Source organism: Hemiscyllium ocellatum, chromosome 26 (genome assembly GCF_020745735.1).
Source record: "Hemiscyllium ocellatum isolate sHemOce1 chromosome 26, sHemOce1.pat.X.cur, whole genome shotgun sequence".
NCBI classification, from domain to species: domain Eukaryota; kingdom Metazoa; phylum Chordata; class Chondrichthyes; order Orectolobiformes; family Hemiscylliidae; genus Hemiscyllium; species Hemiscyllium ocellatum.
Genome location: NC_083426.1, coordinates 37,779,736 through 37,799,606, shown reverse-complemented (window position 1 = coordinate 37,799,606; position 19,871 = coordinate 37,779,736). Strand labels below are relative to the sequence as shown.

The 19,871-nt window shown below is 41.4% G+C and overlaps 1 protein-coding gene across 2 annotated transcripts; it reads right to left on the bottom strand.

Annotated features, from left to right (window-relative positions):
- Nucleotides 1–15,236: 15,236 nt before the first annotated feature.
- myog (myogenin) lies at nt 15,237–19,629 on the bottom strand. Of its 2 annotated transcripts, none has more exons than XM_060845156.1 (3): nt 19,077–19,629; nt 17,828–17,927; nt 15,237–15,569 (listed from the first exon to the last, which is right to left on the bottom strand). In XM_060845156.1, the coding sequence occupies exons 1-3, from the start codon at nt 19,590–19,592 to the stop codon at nt 15,442–15,444; spliced, it is 744 nt and encodes a 247-aa protein (XP_060701139.1). In that variant the 5' UTR covers nt 19,593–19,629; the 3' UTR covers nt 15,237–15,441. The 2 variants fall into 2 exon arrangements, with proteins under 2 accessions (XP_060701139.1, XP_060701140.1); XM_060845157.1 differs by having other exon boundaries at nt 15,237–15,500.
- Between the last annotated feature and the right edge of the window lie 242 nt (nt 19,630–19,871).

Here is a 19,871-nt window from a genome sequence, read left to right as displayed (position 1 = left end):
GGTCCCTCAGATAAACTTCCTCCTCTTGGGAAACCACGGGCTGCCCTGGATGACCATGGCTACTGATCTGTTCAAGAAGTGCACCTGGAATATAAAAGGGAGCCATTTCGCCATCAAAAGAAAGAAGGTGCTGTCAAGCCTTAGGAAGGAAAGGGTGGACATCGTCTTGCTGCAAGAGACGCACTTAACTGATAAGAAACATCTGAAACTGTAGCAGGGGGCTTATCACAGGGTATTCTTCTCCTCCTTTTGCTCTAAGAGTAGAGGAGTGGCTATACTGGCAAGAAGGAACCTCCCATTCCAAGTAACTGAACGAATTAAGGATGAACATGGAAGGTTCATCATTCTTAAAGCTCTAACACATGGAGAAGAGTATGGCTTCCTGAATGTGTATTGTCCCCAGTGCACCCTCTTAAATTTCTAATTGACACAGTTGCTAAATTAATGAGTCATGGGTTGCGCTGCATGATCATACGTGGGGATTTTAATTGCCTAATAGATCCATAAGACCATAAGACCTAAGACATAGGAATGCAAGTAAGGCCATTCGGCCCATCGAGTCCACTCCGCCATTCAATCATGACTGATGGGCATTTCAACTCCACTTACCAGCATTCTTCCCGTAGCCCTTAATTCCTTGTGACATCAAGAATTTATCAATCTCTGCCTTGAAGACATTTAGCGTCCCGGCCTCCACTGCACTCTGCGTCAATGAATTCCACAGGCCCACCACTCTCTGCCTGAAGAAATGTCTCCGCATTTCTGTTCTGAATTGACCCCCTCTAATTCTAAGGCTGTGTCCACGGGTCCTAGTCTCCTCGCCTAACGAAAACTATTTCCTAGCATCCACCATTTCCAAGCCATGTATTATCTTGTAAGTTTCTATTAGATCTCCTCTTAATCTTCTAAACTCCAAAGAATACAATCCCAGGATCCTCAACCGTTCCTCGTATGTTAGACCTACCATTGCAGGGATCATCCGTGTGAATCTCCGCTGGACACGCTCCAGTGCCAGTATGTCCTTCCTGAGGTGTGGGGACCAAAACTGGACACAATACTCCAAATGGGCCTAACCAGAGCTTTATAAAGTCTCAGTAGCACAACAGTGCTTTTATATTCCAATCCTCTTGCGATAAATGACAACATTGCATTCGCTTTCTTAATCACGGACTCAACCTGCATGTTTACCTTTAGATAATCCTTGACTAGCACTCCCAGATCCCACATCCACTGGGTTTCCCTGGTCTAACCTACTTGTCACCTCTTCAAAGAATCCTGAGGTGACAGGGTGTCAAGGGGCATGGTAAGTATGCCCGGGCAATCTAACCAGTTGGTGGACATGTGTGAGGAGTTGGGATTAGTGGATGTGTGGAGGTATCTCCACCCTAATGGAAGAGACTTTACTTTCTATTCCAACCCACACAAGTGCTTTATGTGAATTGACATTTTTTTAATGCCATCAGATTGTTTGGACACAACATTAGTGTGCAAAATTGGGAATATAACTATCTCGGACCACTTGCCAGTGTATTTAGATGTTAAAATCAAGGGTGGCGGAATGGATGCATAGCACTGGCACATGGACCCATTCATGTTAAGGAATAGCGAATTTATTGAGAACATTACAAGCTAGCTCCTGGTCTTCTGGGATATCAGCTCTGGTACAGCCAGTAATCCAGCAATGCTCTGGGAGGCTGCGAAGGCATATTTACGAGGCCTAATTATTTTGTATTCAACAACTAGAAGGAGGTAGAGGGAGGAGCAACAATGGATGCTGGAGACCCGGCTACAGTTGGCTGAGGTAGTATGTTATAATAGGCCCTCTTTGGTCAAGCTGCAGCAGGTCATGGCCCTCCATGTGGCTCACGACTCATTGCACACACAGGTGGTGAGAAAAGAAGTCTCTTTTGCTAAACAAAGATAGTTTGAATATCGAGATAAGCCAGCTAGATATCTGGAGTATCTGGCTAGAAAGGAAAATGCTTCCCAATCTATTATGTCTGTTAGAGAGAAGGCTGGCAAAGTTACCCATGAGTTGAAGAGGATCAATGCTAGGTTTAGGGAATATTATATTGGTTGGAGAGCAGCGTACATGGTGCAGCGAGAATGCTGTCCTTTTTGAGAACCCGGACCTCCCCAGTATAAATGTGGAACAAGTTTCTCTTTTGATGTGCCTATAATGATACAGGAAGTGCAGAAAGCAATAAAGTATCTCCTGGGTGGCAAAACACCAGGACCAGATGGATTCCCAAGTAAATTCTATAAAGTATTCATAAATGTGTTAGTAGAGCTACTTCTGGGGATATATAGCTATTCATATGCATGGGACTGTCTTCCACCCTCTGTTAGGAAGGCTAATATCTCCCTCATTATAAAGAAAGGGAAAGACCCTGAAGTCCAATTTCACTGTTGAATGGAGATTTTAAAATCCTATCCAAGATGCTGGCCCTGAGGTTGGAAAAGGTGTTGCCCTTTATTATAAAAGAAGATCAGACAGGTTTTGTCAAGGGCTGTAGTTCCTCCAACAATATCAGGAGAGTACTGAACATCGTACAGATATGCCAGCAAAGATTGATCCCGGGTTTGGTGGTCTCCCTAGATGCAGAAAAGGCATTTGACCGGATAGAATGGCGTACCTGTTTGGGGTCCTCGAGTGCTTTGTTCTGGAGGACCCTTCGCTAGGTGGGTGGTGGTATTGTATAATGATCCTAAGGCAGCAGTCATCACACTACATCAGATAACTTTAGTATTGGGAGAGGTTGTCGACAGGGGTATCCTCTGTCACCACTGTTATTTACCTTGGCAATTGAGCCATTAGTTGAGGCTATCAAGAGGAATCCTGAAATAGTGGCGCCATGGGTGGGAATGGGGGAGCATAAGATCACCCTATATGCTGATGGCGTCCTTTTGTTCTTGGCCAATCTGGAGGAGTATTTTCCTCAGTTGATTCAAACAATTAATTTATTTGACAGTTTTTCAGGCTACAGAATCAACTTTTCAAAATCGGTAGGGAGGATTAGTGGAGGTGCCTGATCTGAAGGATGGAATGCAGTTCCCGTTTAAATGGTCGTCAAAAGGATTTTTGTATTTGGGAATTTTTATTACCCCTGCCTTCCACCAGCTGTAAAAACCTAACTATGTGCAATCACTGGAGAGGATCAAACAGGATTTGCGGTGGTGGGAGGGGTTACCGTTATTATGGTTAAGCCAAATAGCCCTGATTAAAATGAATGTTCTTCCTCACCTGCTGTACCCCATGAGAATGCTCCCGTTGTTGCTATCCAGATGAATAGTACAGAGGTTCAATGGTTGGCTAGGTTCTTTTACTTGGTGTTGCAGCCGCCCCCTAATTAAATTCACCAAATTGCAGCTTTCACAGGGTGAGGGAAGGTGGATCTTCTGGACTGGAAGAGATATCAAAAAAGCACCTAATTAGCATATGTTGGTGACTGGGTATGGGGGGATTCGGGGCCGATTTGGCTTGACGTTGAAACCTCGCAGTCGAGATGTCCCCTAGTTAATCTATTATTTATGGATAAGATGGAATCCATGATCGAGCAGTGTAAGAGCCCAATCATTTTAAGTGCAGTAAAGGCTTGGAGGATGATGAGACAAGACGAGGGCAACTGGCTTGACATCTCATCATTTACCCCATTGGCGGGAGCCCATGGATTTAAACCTGCGGCAATTGACTCTGGCTTTAAGTTATGGGAGAATAACGGAATCTCTTGTAGAGGAGGTTTATTCGAAGGGGAAGTCTTGATGTCATTTAGCCAGCTAAGTTGGAAATATGGATTGTCTAATAGGGACCCTTTCCAATACCCTCAGATAAGGTAATAAACCGAGGAAGACCACGCTCCTGGCCGTTTTACAAGTCAGATGTGCAGAAAAGTGTGCTCCGGTGTAAGGGCGCTCTTTCGGTTAGTACTTTGTATTATTTACAGAAGGGACGTGCCTTAGGGGTGTGAAGGGATTCTGTAAGACATGGAATTGAGAGCTAGAAGAGGATATCTCTTGGAGGTATGGGATGATATATGGGAAAATGTAAGGAAAATTTCAGTATGTAACAAAGCACAGGCCGTGCCATTGAAGATTTTACACAGGGCTCATATGGCACCGGAGAAGCTAGCTAAGTTCAAGAGAGGAGGGTCACCAGGGTGTCTCAAATTTAAAATATTATAGGCACTCTCACACACTGCTATTGGTCAGGTTGTAAGATCCAGAGATACTGGAGTGCTATAGTAAGGGAACTAAAAGACATTCTGGGGATTGAAGTTAAAGTGGATCCAGTATTTCTTCTTTTGGGGGTTGCCAAATTTGTCCTTTCTGAGGGAAGACGGGAAGAGATTGTGTAACATTCTTATCCACTGTGTGAGGAAGAACATTTTAATGAATTGGACGTTGGAAAGGCCACCAGGTCTTATGGGGAGTGGCAGGCTGGTGGTAGAGCATCACCCCAAGATTACCTCACAAATATGGTGCACCACAAACTGGAGTAGATTTACAAGAATCTTGAATCTTGGCAGCCCTTTCTAAATTATATTGATGCAGACTTATCAGCAGTATTAACTAGGGCTGTGGTATAGCTGTGGGAGTCAGTCTGGGTGCCCATGGGGTGTTGGGAGGGGGAGACTGCAAATTTACTAACCCATTCTTCTATACCCACATCCAGATCATTTATAAAAATGACAAACAGCAGTGACCCCAAAACAGACCATTGCAGCACACCACTGATAAGTGAGCTACAGGATGAACATTTCCCATCCATCACCACCCTCTGTCTTCTTTCAGCTAGCCAATTTCTGATACAAATCGCTAAAACACCCTCATCCAGAAACTCTGTATTTTGTGCAATAGCCTACAGGGTGGAACCTTATCAAACTCTTTACTGAAGTCCATAAACACCACATCAACTGCTTTACCTTCGTCCACCTTTTTTGTCACCTTCTTGAAGAACTCAATAAGATTTGTTAGGCATGACTACCCTTCACAAAACAGTGTTGACTACCCCTAATCAAATTATTCCTTTTCAGATGATTATAAATCCTTTCTCTTATACCCTTTTCCAACACCTTACCCACAGTCGAAGTAAGGCTCACTGGCCTAGAATTACCAGGGTTGTCCCGACCACCCTTCTTAAATAAGGGAACGACATTTGCCATCCGCCAGTTTTCTGGCACTATTCCTGTCAACAATGATGACATAAAGATCAAAGCCAAAGGATCTGCAATCTCCTCCCTGCCTTCCTTGAGAATCCTTGGATCTTTCAAAATAGCTAAAACCTCCTCCTTAACAACCACAATCCCATTTAATCTGGTAACCTATATCTCTGTATTCTCACTAACGTTGCCTTTTTCCAATGTGAATACTGATGAAAACTATTCATTAAGCACTTCCCCAATGTCCTCAGATTCCACACACAATTTGTTAGAGGTGAATTCTACTTTTTCTTTCCTCTGAGACCAGATGGAACACAAGTTTCTTTTTTGTAAGTTTATTCATGCACAGGAAAAATACGTCAAGAAAATGATGAACAGCTCAAATCATCACGAGAACAAAGGTTTCACACTACTCTTACAGTTAAGAAACTTCTAATCAATTATTTCTGTAAGTAATACCATCTATTTTAAGCCTTGCACACTTGTGAACTTTTATCAATGTCCAACTCTGGCTAGATAACTTGCATAGTAATGTCCATGATTATATTATCCAAACCTATTCAATTAACATGTAATTGCATGTCCACATCTAATATTTTTAGCATGTATTTCCTGTTACACCAAACCTATTTTGCTTATTTCTCCCATCTATTTATCTCTCCAATGTCTTTACTGTCCATTTTCCATTTTGTAGCTATTTCTGGGATTTTCTTGCATCCTCTCTAGTGAAAAGAAATGCAAAATATCTGTTCAATGTGTCTGCCATTTCTTTATCCACCAGTACCAATGGCCAAGACTCATTTTCTCCAAGGCCAACATTTACTTTATTAAATTCTTTCATTTTAAATACCTGAAAAAAAAATTCCCATTTGTTTCTTTATATTTTTGGCTAACTTTCTCTTGCATTCCAGTTTTATCCCTCATTATTAATTTCTGTTATTTCTTTATTGCTCATTTTATATTTAGTTCATTTTTCTGACAGGTCGTGTATCTTTGCACAATTTTCTCTGACTTTGATATTACCTTTGACTTTATTAGATAACCATGAATAGCAGGTCCATTTTGTGAAAATTTTCTTATTTGTTGCAATGTATCTTTTCTGCTCTTTCTGAAATATCCTCTGCATACACTGCATCTCTGAAATCCTATCCCTTAAACTAAATTGCTATTTCACTTTTGCAAGCTATCCTTTCATGGCCTCATAATTACACTTACTTAAATTCAAAATAGTTGTCTTGAACCTGCACTTCTTTTTCTTAAACTGTGTATAAAATTCTAATATGTTATGGTTGCTGCTACTTAGAGGTGATTTCATTATGAGGTCAATAATTAATTCTACCTTGTTAATCAAAATCTAATAGAGCTCACTCTATCATTTGTGCCATCACATATGGTTTAAGAAATTGCCCTGAAATTTATTGAATTCCTCATCTTGACTACTTTCTCCCATCTGATTTTTCCAGTCTGTACATAGATTCAATTCCCACATGATAATCAGTGTAGCATTTTGACAGGTTCCCAGTATTTCTTCTTTGATACCTTATTCTACCAGTTGATCATTGTGACGGGGAGGCCTACAACTCCTACAAGTAACCTCTTGCCTTTATCATTCCTCATCTCTATCCAGACTACTTCAAAATTGTGGTTTTCTGAATTTAGGTTATCCCTCTCTCTAAAGGGCTAAAATTATCGCTGTCTCTTTAACATTTCCCAGATGAATTCCTTCCTCTTTTGCCTTTTCCCCACTCTTTAATTATAGAGTCACAGAGTATTAGAGACGTACAGCATGGAAACAGACCCTTCGGTCCAACCCGTCCATGCCGACCATTTATCCCAACCCAACACAGTCCCACCAGCCAGCACCTGGCCCATATCCCTCCAAACCCTTCCTATTCAAATACCCATCCAAATGCCTTTTAAATGTTGCAAATGTACCAGCCACCACCACTTCCTTTGGCAGCTCATTCCACACACATTCCACTCTGTGTGAAAAAGTTACCCCTTAGGTCTATTTTATGTCTTTCCCCTCTCACTCTAAACCTATGCCCTCGAGTTCTGGACTCCGCAACCGCAAGGAAAAGACTTTGTCTATTTATTCTATCCATGCCCCTCGTAATTTTATAAACCTCTATAAAGTCACCCCTCAGCCTCCGATGCTCCAGGGAAAAAAGAGCCCGGCCTGTTCAGCTTCTCCCTATAGCTCAAAACCTCCAACCCTGGCAACATCCTTGTAAATCTTTTCTGAACCATTTCAAGATTCACAACTTCGTTCCAATAGGAAGGAGACCAGAATTGCACGCAATATTCCAACAGTGGCCTAACCAATGACCTGTACAGCCGCAACATGACCTTCTAACTCCTGTACTCACTACTCTGTCCAATAAAAGAAAGCATGCCAAACGTCACCTTCACTATCCTATCTACCTGCAACTCCACTTTCATGGAGCTGTGAACCTGCATTCCAAGCTCTCTTTGTTCAGCAACACTCTCTAGGACCTTACCATTAAGTGTATTAGTCCTGCTAAGATTCGCTTTCCCAAAATGCAGCACCTCGCATTTATCTGAATTAAATTCCATCTGCCACTTCTCAGCCCATTGGCCCATCTGGTCAAGATCCCATTGTACTCTCAGGTAATCTTCTTCGCTATCCACTACACCTCCAACTTTGGTGTCATCTGCAAATTTAATAACCGTACCTCTTATGCTCGCATCCAAATCATTTATGTAAATGACAAAAAGTAGAGGTTCCAGCACCAACTGTTGTGGCACTCCACTGGTCACAGTCCTCCAATCTGAAAAACAGCCCTCCACTACCACCCTCTGTTTTCTACCTTTGAGCAAGTTCTGTATCCAAGTGGCTAGTTCTCACTGTATTCCATGAGGTCTAACCTTGCAAATGGTCTTCTATGGGGAACCTTGTCGAACACCTTACTGAAGTCCATGGGCGGCACGGTGGCGCAGTGGTTAGCACTGCTGCCTCACAGTGCCTGAGACCCGGGTTCAATTCCCGACTCAGGCGACAGACTGTGTGGAGTTTGCACGTTCTCCCCGTGTCTGCGTGGGTTTCCTCCAGGTGCTCCGGTTTCCTCCCACAGTCCAAAGATGTGCGGGTCAGGTGAATTGGCCATGCTAAATTGCCCGTAGTGTTAGGTAAGGGGTAAATGTAGGGGTATGGATGGGTAGTGCTTTGGCGGATCGGTGTGGACTTGTTGGGCCGAAGGGCCTGTTTCCACACTGTAAGTAATCTAATCTAATCTAGATCACATCTACCGCTCTGCCCTCATCAATCCTCTTTGCTACTTCTTCAAAAAACTCAATCAAGTTTGTGAGACATGATTTCCCATGCATAATGCCATGTTCACTATCCCTAATCAGTCCTTGCCTTTCCAAATATGTGTGCATCCTGTCCCTCAGGATTCCTTTCAACAACTTGCCTATAGTTGTTGAAACTATGTTTCAACACCCATGTCTATAGTTCCTTGGCTTGTCCTTCCCACCCTTCTTAAACAGTGGCACGTTAGCCAACCTCCAGTCTTCCGGCACCTCACCTGTGACTATCAATGATACAAATATCTCAGCAAGAGGCCCAGTAATCACTTCTCGAGTTTCCCACAGAGTTCTCAGGTACACCTGATCATGTCCTGGGGATTTATCCACTTTTACCTGTTTCAAGACATCCAGCACTTCCTCCTCTGTAATTTGTACATTCTGCAAAATGTCACCATCTATTTCCCTCCAGTCCATATCTTCCATGTCCTTTTCCACAGTAAATACTGATGCAAAATACTCATTTAGTATCTCCCCCATTTTCTGTGGCTCCACACAAAGGCCGCCTTGTTGATCTTTGAGGGGCCCTATTCTCTCCCTAGTTACCCTTTTGTCCTTAATATATTTGTAAAAACCCTTTGAATTCTCCCTAATTCTATTTGCCAAAGTTACCTCATGTCCCCTTTTTGCCCTCCTGATTTCCCTCTTCAGTATATTCCTACTGTCTTTATACTCTTCTCAGGATTCACTCGATCTATCCTGTCTATACCCTACATCTGCTTCCTTCTTTTTCTTAACCAAACACTCAATTTCTTTAGTCATCCAGCATTCCCTATACCTACCAATCTTTCCTTTCACCCTAACAGGATTTTACTCTCTCTGGACTCTCGTTATCTCATTTCTGAAGGCTTCCCATTTTCCAGCTGTTCCTTTACCTGAAAACATCTGCCCACAATCAGCTTTTGAAAGTTTTTTGGCTAATACCATCAAAATTGGCCTTTCTCCAATTTAGAACTTCAACTTTTAGATCTGGTCTATCCTTTTCCATCGCTATTTTAAATCTAATAGAATTATGGTCGCTGGCCCCAAAGTGCTCCCCCATTGACACCTCAGTCACCTGCCTTGCCTTATTTCCCAAGAGTAGGTCAAGTTTTGCACCTTCTCTAGTAGGTACATCCACTTATAGAATCAGAAACTTTTCCTGTACACACTTAACAAATTCCTCTTCATCTAAACCTTTAACACTATGGCAGTCCCAGTCTATGATTGGAAAGTTAAAATCCCCTACCGTAACCACCCTATTATTCTTACAGATAGCTGAGATCTCCTTACAAGTTTGTTTCTCAATTTCCCTCTGGCTATTAGGGGGTCTATAGTATAATCCCAATAAGGTAATCATCCTTTTCTTACTTCTCAGTTCCACCCAAATAACTTCCCTGGATGTATTTCCAGGAATATCCTCCCTCAGCACAGCTGTAATGCTATCCCTTATCAAAAACGTCACTCCCCCTCTCCTCTTGCCTCCCTTTCTATCCTTCCTGTAGCATTTGTATCCTGGAACATTAAGCTGCCAGTCCTGCCCATCCTTGAGCCATGTTTCTGTAATTGCTATGATATCCCAGTCCCATGTTCCTAACCATGCCCTGAGTTCATCTGCCTTCCCTGTTAGGCCCCTTGCATTGAAATAAATGCAGTTTACTTTGTTAGTCCTCCCTTGTCCCTGCCTGCCCTGACTGTTTGATTCACTTCTGTTCTCAACTGTACCAGTTTTAGATTGATCTCTTTCCTCACTATCTCCCTGGGTTCCACTCCACACCTTATTAGTTTAAAACCTCCCGAGAAGCTCTAACAAATCTCCCTGCCAGTATATTAGTCCCCTTCCAATTTAGGTGCAATACGTTTTTTTTGTACAGGTCCACTTCTACCCCAGAAGAGATTCCAATGATCCAAAAATGTGAATCCTTCTCCCGTACATCAGCTCCTCAGCCATGCATTCATCTGCTCTATCCTCCTATTCCTGCTCTCACGAGCCTGTAGTTTCGGGAGTAATCCAGATATTACTACTCTCAAGGGCCTCCTTTTAAAATTTCTGCCTAACTTTCGATAATCTACCTTCAGAACCTCAACCTTTTCCCTTCCTATGTCGTTGGTTCCAATGTGTGCAATGACTTCTTGCTGGCCCCTCTCCCCCGTGAGAATATTCTGCACCCTCTCTGAGACATCCTTGATCCTGGCACCAGGAAAGCAACACACCATTCTGATTTTTCCCTGCTGGCCACAGAAACGTATATCTGTACCTCGGATTAGAGAATCCCTTAACACAATTGATCTCTTGGAAGCTGACATACCCCTCCTGCATTAGAGCCTGTCTTAATACCAGAAACTTGGCTGTTCATGCTACGTTCCCCTGAGAATCCATGAACCCTTTTTTCCCCAAATCAGCATACTTGTTTGAAATGGGCATTGCCACAGAAGACTCTTGCACTAGCCGCCTACCTCTCTTACCTTTCCTGGAGTTAACCCATCCACGTGACTGTATCTGAGACTCTTCCCCCCTTCCTATAACTGCCATCCTTCACATACTGCTGCTCTTCTAAATTCCTCATTGCTTCTAACTGCCTCTCCAACTGATCCATTCGATCTGATAAGATTCCAAAACTTTCCAAGTTTAATCCCTTGCCACAATTATTTCATTAAAAAAACAATCTTCTTCCCTAGTTTTGCAGTTCACAAGAACACGCATCCCAATGTGGTACAGGTGGAGGCTGTTCCAATGGTACAGATCCTACATTTCCAGTATTGGTCCTGTGTCTCAACAACTGGAACCCATGTCAGAACCAACTGTGAGTGTCTCTAACACTCGCCTTTGACAATGTGCTCCTTTAACAAGGTTATTCTGTCCTTGATTTTTATTCACAAGGCGTCATAAAGGCAGAGGTTCCGATATGTCTGGAAGTATCTATTTGAAAAAACTTCTAGTCTTTCTTTGAAAATGCTTGTACAATGAAACAGGAAAGGCCAATTGTCTCAGTTCAGGGTTTGGCTTGGTTTGGTTTTAAGCTGGGAATGCAGGACTCCAAGAAAGAGCTCCAAGAAACAGCTCTAAGAAAGAGCTCCAAGAAACAGCTCTAAGAAAGAGCTCCAAGAAACAGCTCCATGCTGGTCCCCTCTCTCTCTGCAATCTCTCTTCTGTAAAAGCCAGAGTTTGAACTTACCTTTTTGCCAAGTTAGCGTTATGGGAGGTTGCAAGTACTTGGAACAGCGTCATTAAGTTGCAATAGAGCCAATTGGGTTTTCACATAGGTTAAAGTTATTCCTAAGTCAGTTCTCATTTGTTTGTGTTTCATTCAGTAGTCTGAAAATAAATTCTGTTTATTTTAAAACTGAAGGGTTGGGCCAGCTGCTTCACTCTGGAATATCCACTTTACACCTGCTTAAAACAAGTAAAAAGATTAGAGTCTGGGCTACCTTCTCAATGATTTGAAGGGGTCTGGCCTGCTCCATAACACACCCTTTTTTTTCTCTCACTCCTCTTTTTTTTTCTTTTTTTCTTCTCCACACTACTGCCTGACAGTGGTAGTTCTTATTTCCCCCCCCACACCCATGTTGTGTGTGTGCAGGTGTTGAAAACAATGAACACACCTTTTTTCTTTTTTTTCTTCTTATTCTTTTTTTCTATTTTTTTTCTGGAGACACTGATCCAGCTCCCTCAGAGCCAGCTCTCAAAGTGAACAGAACGTTTAACACTGACTTGTTTTACCCGCACACTATGGCCTAACTGTGGTAGTGCTTATTTTTTCCCCCAGCTCCCATATTGTGTGTGTGTGCAGGTGTCGAAAACAGGGAACACACCCTTTATATCTGTCAGTCAGGGCTCCCTCATTGGACCAGTCAGATTAACAGCCCCAATCAGAGATCCCATATTTTATAATGTGCAGCTGGCTGAACTTGTTACGATCTCTACAGTCAGCTCACCACCACTGTTTTCAGGGTAATTAAGGAGAGGCAATAACCAGGAAATACTATAAACCACGAATGAATAAAAAAAGATGGTATTCAGATATCTCAGAGGATTTAAATCAAATTACAGGGATGCCATCATGGAGGGTTTTGAAAAAAAAATCAAGGATTTTAAAATTAACTAGGAGTCAGTGTAGATCAGTGAGCACAAGACTGAGTAGTGAAGGTGGCTTGTTGTGAGTTTGGACTTGAGAATAGCAGATCTATTCATTTTATGTAATTTTTTCTGCCATTTTGGTGTAAATTGCAGTCTCTGAAGTTTCACAGCAGTGGGATTTAAATTCCTTTCATAGAATTGACTTGAACCAAACAGGGCTCATGTAAATTCAAAGAGAGACCTCAACCTCTGCCCTTCTTCATTTCCCATGATCTTGGGTCAGCCCATTAACACATGCTTCAGTGACAATGGAGCAGCTGCTGCTGCCATGATGACCATAAGGTTAGCTTTGGTTCAGGTTAAAGAGCTGGTGTCAACAATTTCACAGTTTTTTTGGAGAAGAGAGGTAATTCACATTTCATTGCAGCCTCTGGGATACTCCTTCCAAAATCTTCACAATATGAAGAATTATCCATATTCTTTCGCTCAAGGACATGATCTTTCAATTTCATTTTCAGATCCTGCAATTTTTGCTAGTTTACATTACACCTTCATGTATCAGTGTTTCAACAGATAGACTGAGTCTGGAGTCTGCCCAGTCTTATTTCTTGCACATGTTGGATGATATAATAAACTTAGGAGAATCTCCAAGAATGATTCCTAGCATAAAGAACCTCAGCTACTCAGAGTGTCAAAGGCCTTTGTTTGTTTTCCTTTGAATAGTGTAGATATATGTGGCCTGATAGACTTCTAATAAAAAGAATGTAAGGGAGAAGATATGCTAGAGGAGAGAAAGGTTGATAATGTTTTCCTTTGGTATGGTATGGTCTAAGCCTTCTGAACCAGCCAATTTGTTCCTAATGATCAATTTTGTTTGTACGTAGTAGTGTAATGTTCTGTCTACTTTATGAGGCTTTAACACTATCACTTCAAACTGTATGCTTTATTTCAATTCTGTTAAAAATAATACAGAAATCAATATTATCGTTTTATTTTATATTGTCAGGCTGTGTGCCTCCAGCCAACTGGTTGATTGAAGTGGAGGCTTACAAGGTTCCATGGAGTATCTCTTTAAATTGATTCCAACAAAAATGAAACACGCATTTTCATTGTAATTTTAAAGAACTCTGTGGGTAAGCACCAAACCATGATTACATTCACCTATACTGTAATCTTTGTAGTAACAAAATAAATTAGATTTACGACTACAAAAGTAATCATGCCATCAGCAGGAGTAAGGTGCAGGCAGAGACAGCAAATGGAATTCAGACATTAAGTTCTAAGCACCATGAAGGACCTTAAAGGCTTGTAATAGCTGAAGGTTTCTGCTATTATTTCCATGCTGTTACTTTGAAAACTATATCTACCTAGTTACATCATGATGATTAACAGAATACAATAAGTCTAATCTCACATCACAATGTGACCTCATTTTTTTTTATTCCTTGTGCATTTCAAAACACTGTAATGTTTTGGTCTTACAGAAGAAGACAATGAATTGCTAATACTCCACCTTTATTTTTAAAGAAATTACAACCAAGCAAGCCCCATTGGACTCACTATCAAGGAAGCAGAGAGGAAAATACTGTTATCTAGAAAATAGTGATCGTTGTTATCCAAGGTTTGATTTTAAGTGTGTAGCTTATCAGTGGAGAGAAAGGCTAGAAGGAGGAAAGGAATTTCCAGGATAGGTTAAGCAATACTTTAGAATAGAAGAGTGGTCTTTATTTTACCAAGGGGCATTTAGGTAACCCACATGCAATATATGTAGAGAGCTGTTATTAAAGGCTTTGATAAAATGAATCAAAAACGGAATTTGATTTTTCACTGTTTCAGTGGTTCAAGTAATTATAAGTTTACATATTTGTGATATGTAGTGTTGGAAATTATTGAGATCGCTCTAGCCCACCCTCCATGAAATGACAATGTTGACTGTGTGGCTGTAATAAACTAAAGGGGAAAATGTCAAGATCAATCCATGGCCAATTTAAAGAAGCATGCTGCAGGTTTTCACCAGGGTTGGTTAGTTCAGTTGACTGGATGGCTGGATTTTGATGCAGTTGGCAGCCAACAGTTTGGATTGAACTCCTGCACTGGCTGAGATTGCCATGAAGATCCCACCTTCTCAACATTGTCCTTTACTTGAGGTGTGGTGACCTCAGGTTAAACTGATCACCAATCATCTCTCTCTCTCTTTCTCTCTCTAATGAGTGGGGGGTGGGGGAATGTAGTGACTTTACTTCTTTTTGAACAGTTCTCAGTGTGTCCAAGTATTTTGGGCCTCATTCTAAACAATATAAGTAATCAAAAAGTGGTAGAAGGAAAGTCAGCAACAATACAATAATCTCTACAATACAGTAAAATGCTATTTTGTGATTATGTATAGAATCACTTACTATATATTTTACTATCTGTATTTAATACATTTCTTGGTTGTTTAAGGGAGGATATTAAAGGATAATTGTCCAACTCTTTAGCTTTCAACTTACAAGACAAACCAATTCCAGTAACTGAGCCAGTCTATTAAGTACTTTCTCTCAATAATGCAGCATTTGACACATTTTATAACAAGAACTTTATTGTAAAAAGAAAAATAATTTAGCACAAAATCCAAGTAATAAATTCACTCAAAAGAAATTAATGGTAAAAAGGAGAAATGTATATTTACAACAGTTATTTTTGACTCTGGTTACAAAAGCACACATTGGTCATAAAGCTCCATAAAAAAATGATTGGCCATTTTATACAGCTTTAAGAATTAGGAATGACTTATTTTCTCTAATAAAGCAACCCTTTTGACTCAACAAACCTTATGCACAACACACATCAAAACTGTATAAAAATAAAAAAAGCTTCAATTATAAAAAAAGACACATTGGAAAAACCAAAGGTTATCATTCAGTTTGGGGTGTTGTCCTCTAGATAGCTGGGTGAGTCCTCCGGTGTGATACTGTCCACTATAGAAGAGAGAGAACACAAGCTGGTACTTCCAGATGACTGGGCCTTATTCACAGATAGTAAGTGATCTACAAAAGGAATGACATAGATAATGTATCAGTGCCACACAACACTTATTGATCAAAAATCCAAAATATCCTATAGTGCAAACACTGGTGTTTAAATTCTGTCAATTAGAATGTACGTTCTAAAAAAACGTGTTACAGTTCATGTCATTATTGCCTTTTGAAAGGTAGTGGGGCAAATTAATTCAGCATAAAAGTCAGAAAATTAGTTCCTATATGAATGGAAACTTCTTGTTTTGGAGTTTTAACCTTTGATCAGCCTTAATGATAAATGTCATGAATGACTGGATTGCATTATCCCTTCTTTACCTCCTTATCCTCTTTATAGTCTTTGGTCTGGTATACCGTCCATCTTCCTCCACTGCCTCCTTGATATGGCCTACATTTCTGACATTATGCCTTCATGATCTGATTAATACTCATTCTAACATACTCAATGCATCTCCAGGAATAGCTTTTATTCCCTTTCCCAACATTTCATCTTTAGCCCCTGCTTATTCCTCAACTACATGCATTAGCCATCAGCATCTCTTCAATCCAGCTGTAACCTCTGTAAAACCATCCACAATTGTTTCTGTGCCACTCAGTTGACATCAGGTTCCTTCAGCTTGACATTCAGATCCCACCAAAATCATTGTACTACAGACCTCCTTCATTACTTTCCTTTCCTGGCTGGCACTGATAGTATTGGCCAAACTCCAACCGACACATATTTTATCTTATCCAATCCTCTGCCACCAACATCCTATCCATACTAAATTCCATCACTTTTAGTCCTCCACTGAATCTGTCCTTCCTCACCATATTTTAATATATTTGTCCATTTTTACAAATGATTTAAAAATCCAACTCCAGCCTATCTCTGTAAGCTCCTTCAGCCCAATACCCAGGTCTTATCATCAGTTATTCTGACCTCAGTTGACTGTGTTTTCTCCCATTACTTCGATCCGTCAGTAATCACTCTGCCATCAAACTGTGAAATTCCCTTCACTACATCCCTTTCTAGCTTCAAACCTCCCTTTATAAGCTATCCCTTTGATGACACCATTGTCCACCTCTTAGTCTTGCTCTCCTGTATTTGATTTTGTCCCTGGTGAACTGCATTGCAAGGCTTCATTATGTTAATGGCAATGCAGATCATTATGTGATTCTGATGCATTGTGTTGCAGTTCTGAGAACTCAGATATGGTGTGTTTTCTTTTCTATGTGTGTTAATGTTATTGTTTCCAAGCTGGTGATTATGCTAGGGAATGGTATCTGCTGGTGCTGTGGCTCACTTTCCAGCCTACTGAAGCCTGCTTCCTGGTGGGCTGACCAAAGAACGTTGATGAAATCTATGCCAGTGGCAGTAATTTGGCGCTTTCTAGCTTGCTGACCATACCCATCGTGCTATGGAAGCATTACAACAGTTTTGTCCATGCCTTTCATACAAAGATTTTGCACAATGACTTTTGACACTTTGCAGCTATCATTTGAAAAGTACTGAGTGAAGAATTAAAAGCACATCAAGAATTAAAAGTGGTGACCTTACTGAGGTTTATAAAATTATGAAGGGCATAGATAAGGTGAATAATAAGGGTCATTTCCCTAGGGTGAGGAAGTTCAAAACTAGGCAGCATATTTTTAAGGTGAGAGAAGAAAGATTTATAACGGATGAAGGACAACTTTTTTTTAGATAGGTTCATGTGTGGAATGAACTGCCAGAGAAAGTGGTGGATACAGATACAGTTACAACATTTAAAAATATTTGGACAAGTTCATGAATTGTTTGGAGGGATAGAGGCCAAGCACAGGCAGGTGGGACTAGTTTGGTTTAAGAAGTTGGTCCACGTGGCTTGTTTGGACCAAACAGTCTGTTTTCATGCTGTAAACCTTGATTGACTCCTTGAGTATGACCATATATTTCATTCGAGAAGACGGTGTGTGGGTAATTCTTTAGAAATGTACCTTTTATGTCCCGTGCTAGCCACAGGTGGGAAAGTGCAAATTGCATTCCTACTTCATTATTTATACAGACTTACTAAATGAATCAGAGTTAAAAAGCACACAACACTAGGTTATAGTCCAACAGGTTTAATTGGAAGCCCACTAGCTTTCGGAGCGATGCTCCAAACCTGTTGGACTATAACCTGGTGTTGTGTGATTTTTAACTTTGTACACGCCAGTCCAACACAGGCATCTCCAAATCATGTGTAAACAGAAGAATTCACAATATTAGGAGTTCTCATTTGCACTTGGCTCACCACGCCAGCGGTACCTACCTCTGGGATTGTTGAATGAAGTGTTGCAATGGTCAGAGGAGCTGCTCCACTCCGGACTGCAGGAGGCGCTGTTTGATCCACACTCGCTGGGAACTCCGACCTACAATTGCAGTAATGGAAAGAATGACTAGGGATGGGTGGGATTTACACAGAGTATTTATAGTGGTAGTTGAGCTGCTTTCGAAACTACAGCGTCTTAAACTTGCAGAATGACAATATTTCAAGTTTATTGTTTTCTTTCAACAGTTGTTTCAAAAGTTGCTCAAAACACCTGTTTTATGTGTGGAGCTTCGGGAAAATCAGTTTAAAATTGCACAACCCTATACCGCCTCGCGTATAAAACGGTGAAGACCTAACCCTTACACAGATGTAAGGTAAAATCATTAACAGTGTGCACGTGCTAGTTCATGCTAATGTTTTGATCACATTCTTTCAATAATGTTACATGATGAATATACCTATCGGCTGTAAAACACAGGGGGACTGGATCTGAGGGTGTGAAAGGCACTACAGAAATGCAACTCTTTCTCTGCCCTTCCCGTATGCCAGAACTTTAAGATTTTCAAATTGCATTGAAATGAATTGAAATGAAATGAAACGAATTAGCTTTATTATCACAAATTTCTGATTTTGTCCCGCTGTCATTTTGAAATATTTGAGCCAAATCCATAAAAATTAAACTCCAATAAATTTAACCCATCCAGCCTTCTGTTATCTCTTTCCATGTATTTAGATGATTTAAAACCACGATGATATTAATATCATCCTTAAAGAGAACAGAGCTGACATAAACAGGGTTTGAGTGGACTACAGTTAGGGACTGCAGCTCCCAGAACTTGCTGAGTTTCCTGAGCAGAGTTTCCTATTTACACCTCACTGGCAACACCACAAACCAAAAAGTAGTCATTTGGTTATGAAGAGTATTCTGAGGTTGGAAAAGGCGCAGCATTGTGCACTGAAAGACCCATTGTTTCTAACTTTACCAGATAGTAGAACAATGATTTTTTTTTGGAAAATCCTGCAAGAGACAAGGCTTTTCTCTGAGAGAAACATGTTACAATCCCGGAGAAGGTACCAGAGCAAAACTAGATGGTGAACAGGAGGTATCAACTCATCACAAAGCATTGAGTAATTTCCAGCCCATCATCTGTTGGGTTTGCTCAGGACAAGGCTCCAGGGTTGTAAAGTTGGCTGTACTGGCTCCTGCAGTATCTAGGCTGGACCATGCGGCCCAGTGCGGGATACTTGCCGCTTGACGTGTGTTGCTGCCACTGTAGTGCAGTTTGTCCTGTTGGTTCAAGGTACTGAGAAGAGCTTGCAGCCTCTCGATGTACTGGATGGCGCTGCGGAGAATCTCCACTTTGGGCAGTCTCTGGTTGGGGTTCAGCAAAGTGCTGCGCTTCAGAGCCTCGAAAGCCTCGTTGACTTTCTTCAGCCTCCTCTTCTCCCTCAGGGTAGCCGCCTTCCTCCTGTCCAAGGTGACGGATTTCCTCTTGCAGGTCTTGCACGCCCACAGCAAGCACTGGCCGGGGCAGCTCTGCTGTGCCTGCTGCTGCTGCTGCTGTTGTTGTTGGAGCTCTGACACCGAGTACACGTGCTCGTCCAAGCTGCCTTCCAGAGACCTGGCGTCGGGACACAAGCCGCTCCCCAGCCGCTCCTGGTAGACGGTCTGCTCAAACCCCTGCAAGCGGGAGGGGAACACATTTTCGCTGTCGAAAAAGCGTTGGTCTGTAAAGTAATAAGGGTTGGTTTCGAAAAGCTCCATTATCAATGGGGCTTTTTAGTCTGAAGTTATCTCCAGCACCAACTGCAGAGGAATATGTCAACGCCAACTGTTAGGTGGCATTTAAAGTCTCCGCTGGCATGAAATCACTGAGATATATATAGAAAGCGCAGAAATTCTATCCAACTCTTAGCTGTCGTTGTGCATCAGGACTTCAACCTGATTTCACTTATTCCCAAGAGGAATTGAAAGCAGCGGCGAACTCACTGAAAGTTATGACACCACCCCCCCCCCCCCTCCCAAACCAAATGATTTTTGTTA

Excerpts from the sequence above, each read along its gene's own strand:
- myog (XM_060845156.1), bottom strand. The coding sequence starts at position 19,592 with ATGGAGCTTTTCGAAACCAACCCTTATTACTTTACAGACCAACGCTTT. Across the intron at positions 17,928-19,076 it reads GCAGCAACACACGTCAAGCG|GTCGGAGTTCCCAGCGAGTG; the intron begins GCAAGTATCCCG and ends CTGCAATTGTAG. Across the intron at positions 15,570-17,827 it reads TTCATTCAACAATCCCAGAG|ATCACTTACTATCTGTGAAT; the intron begins GTAGGTACCGCT and ends TTCCTTTTGTAG.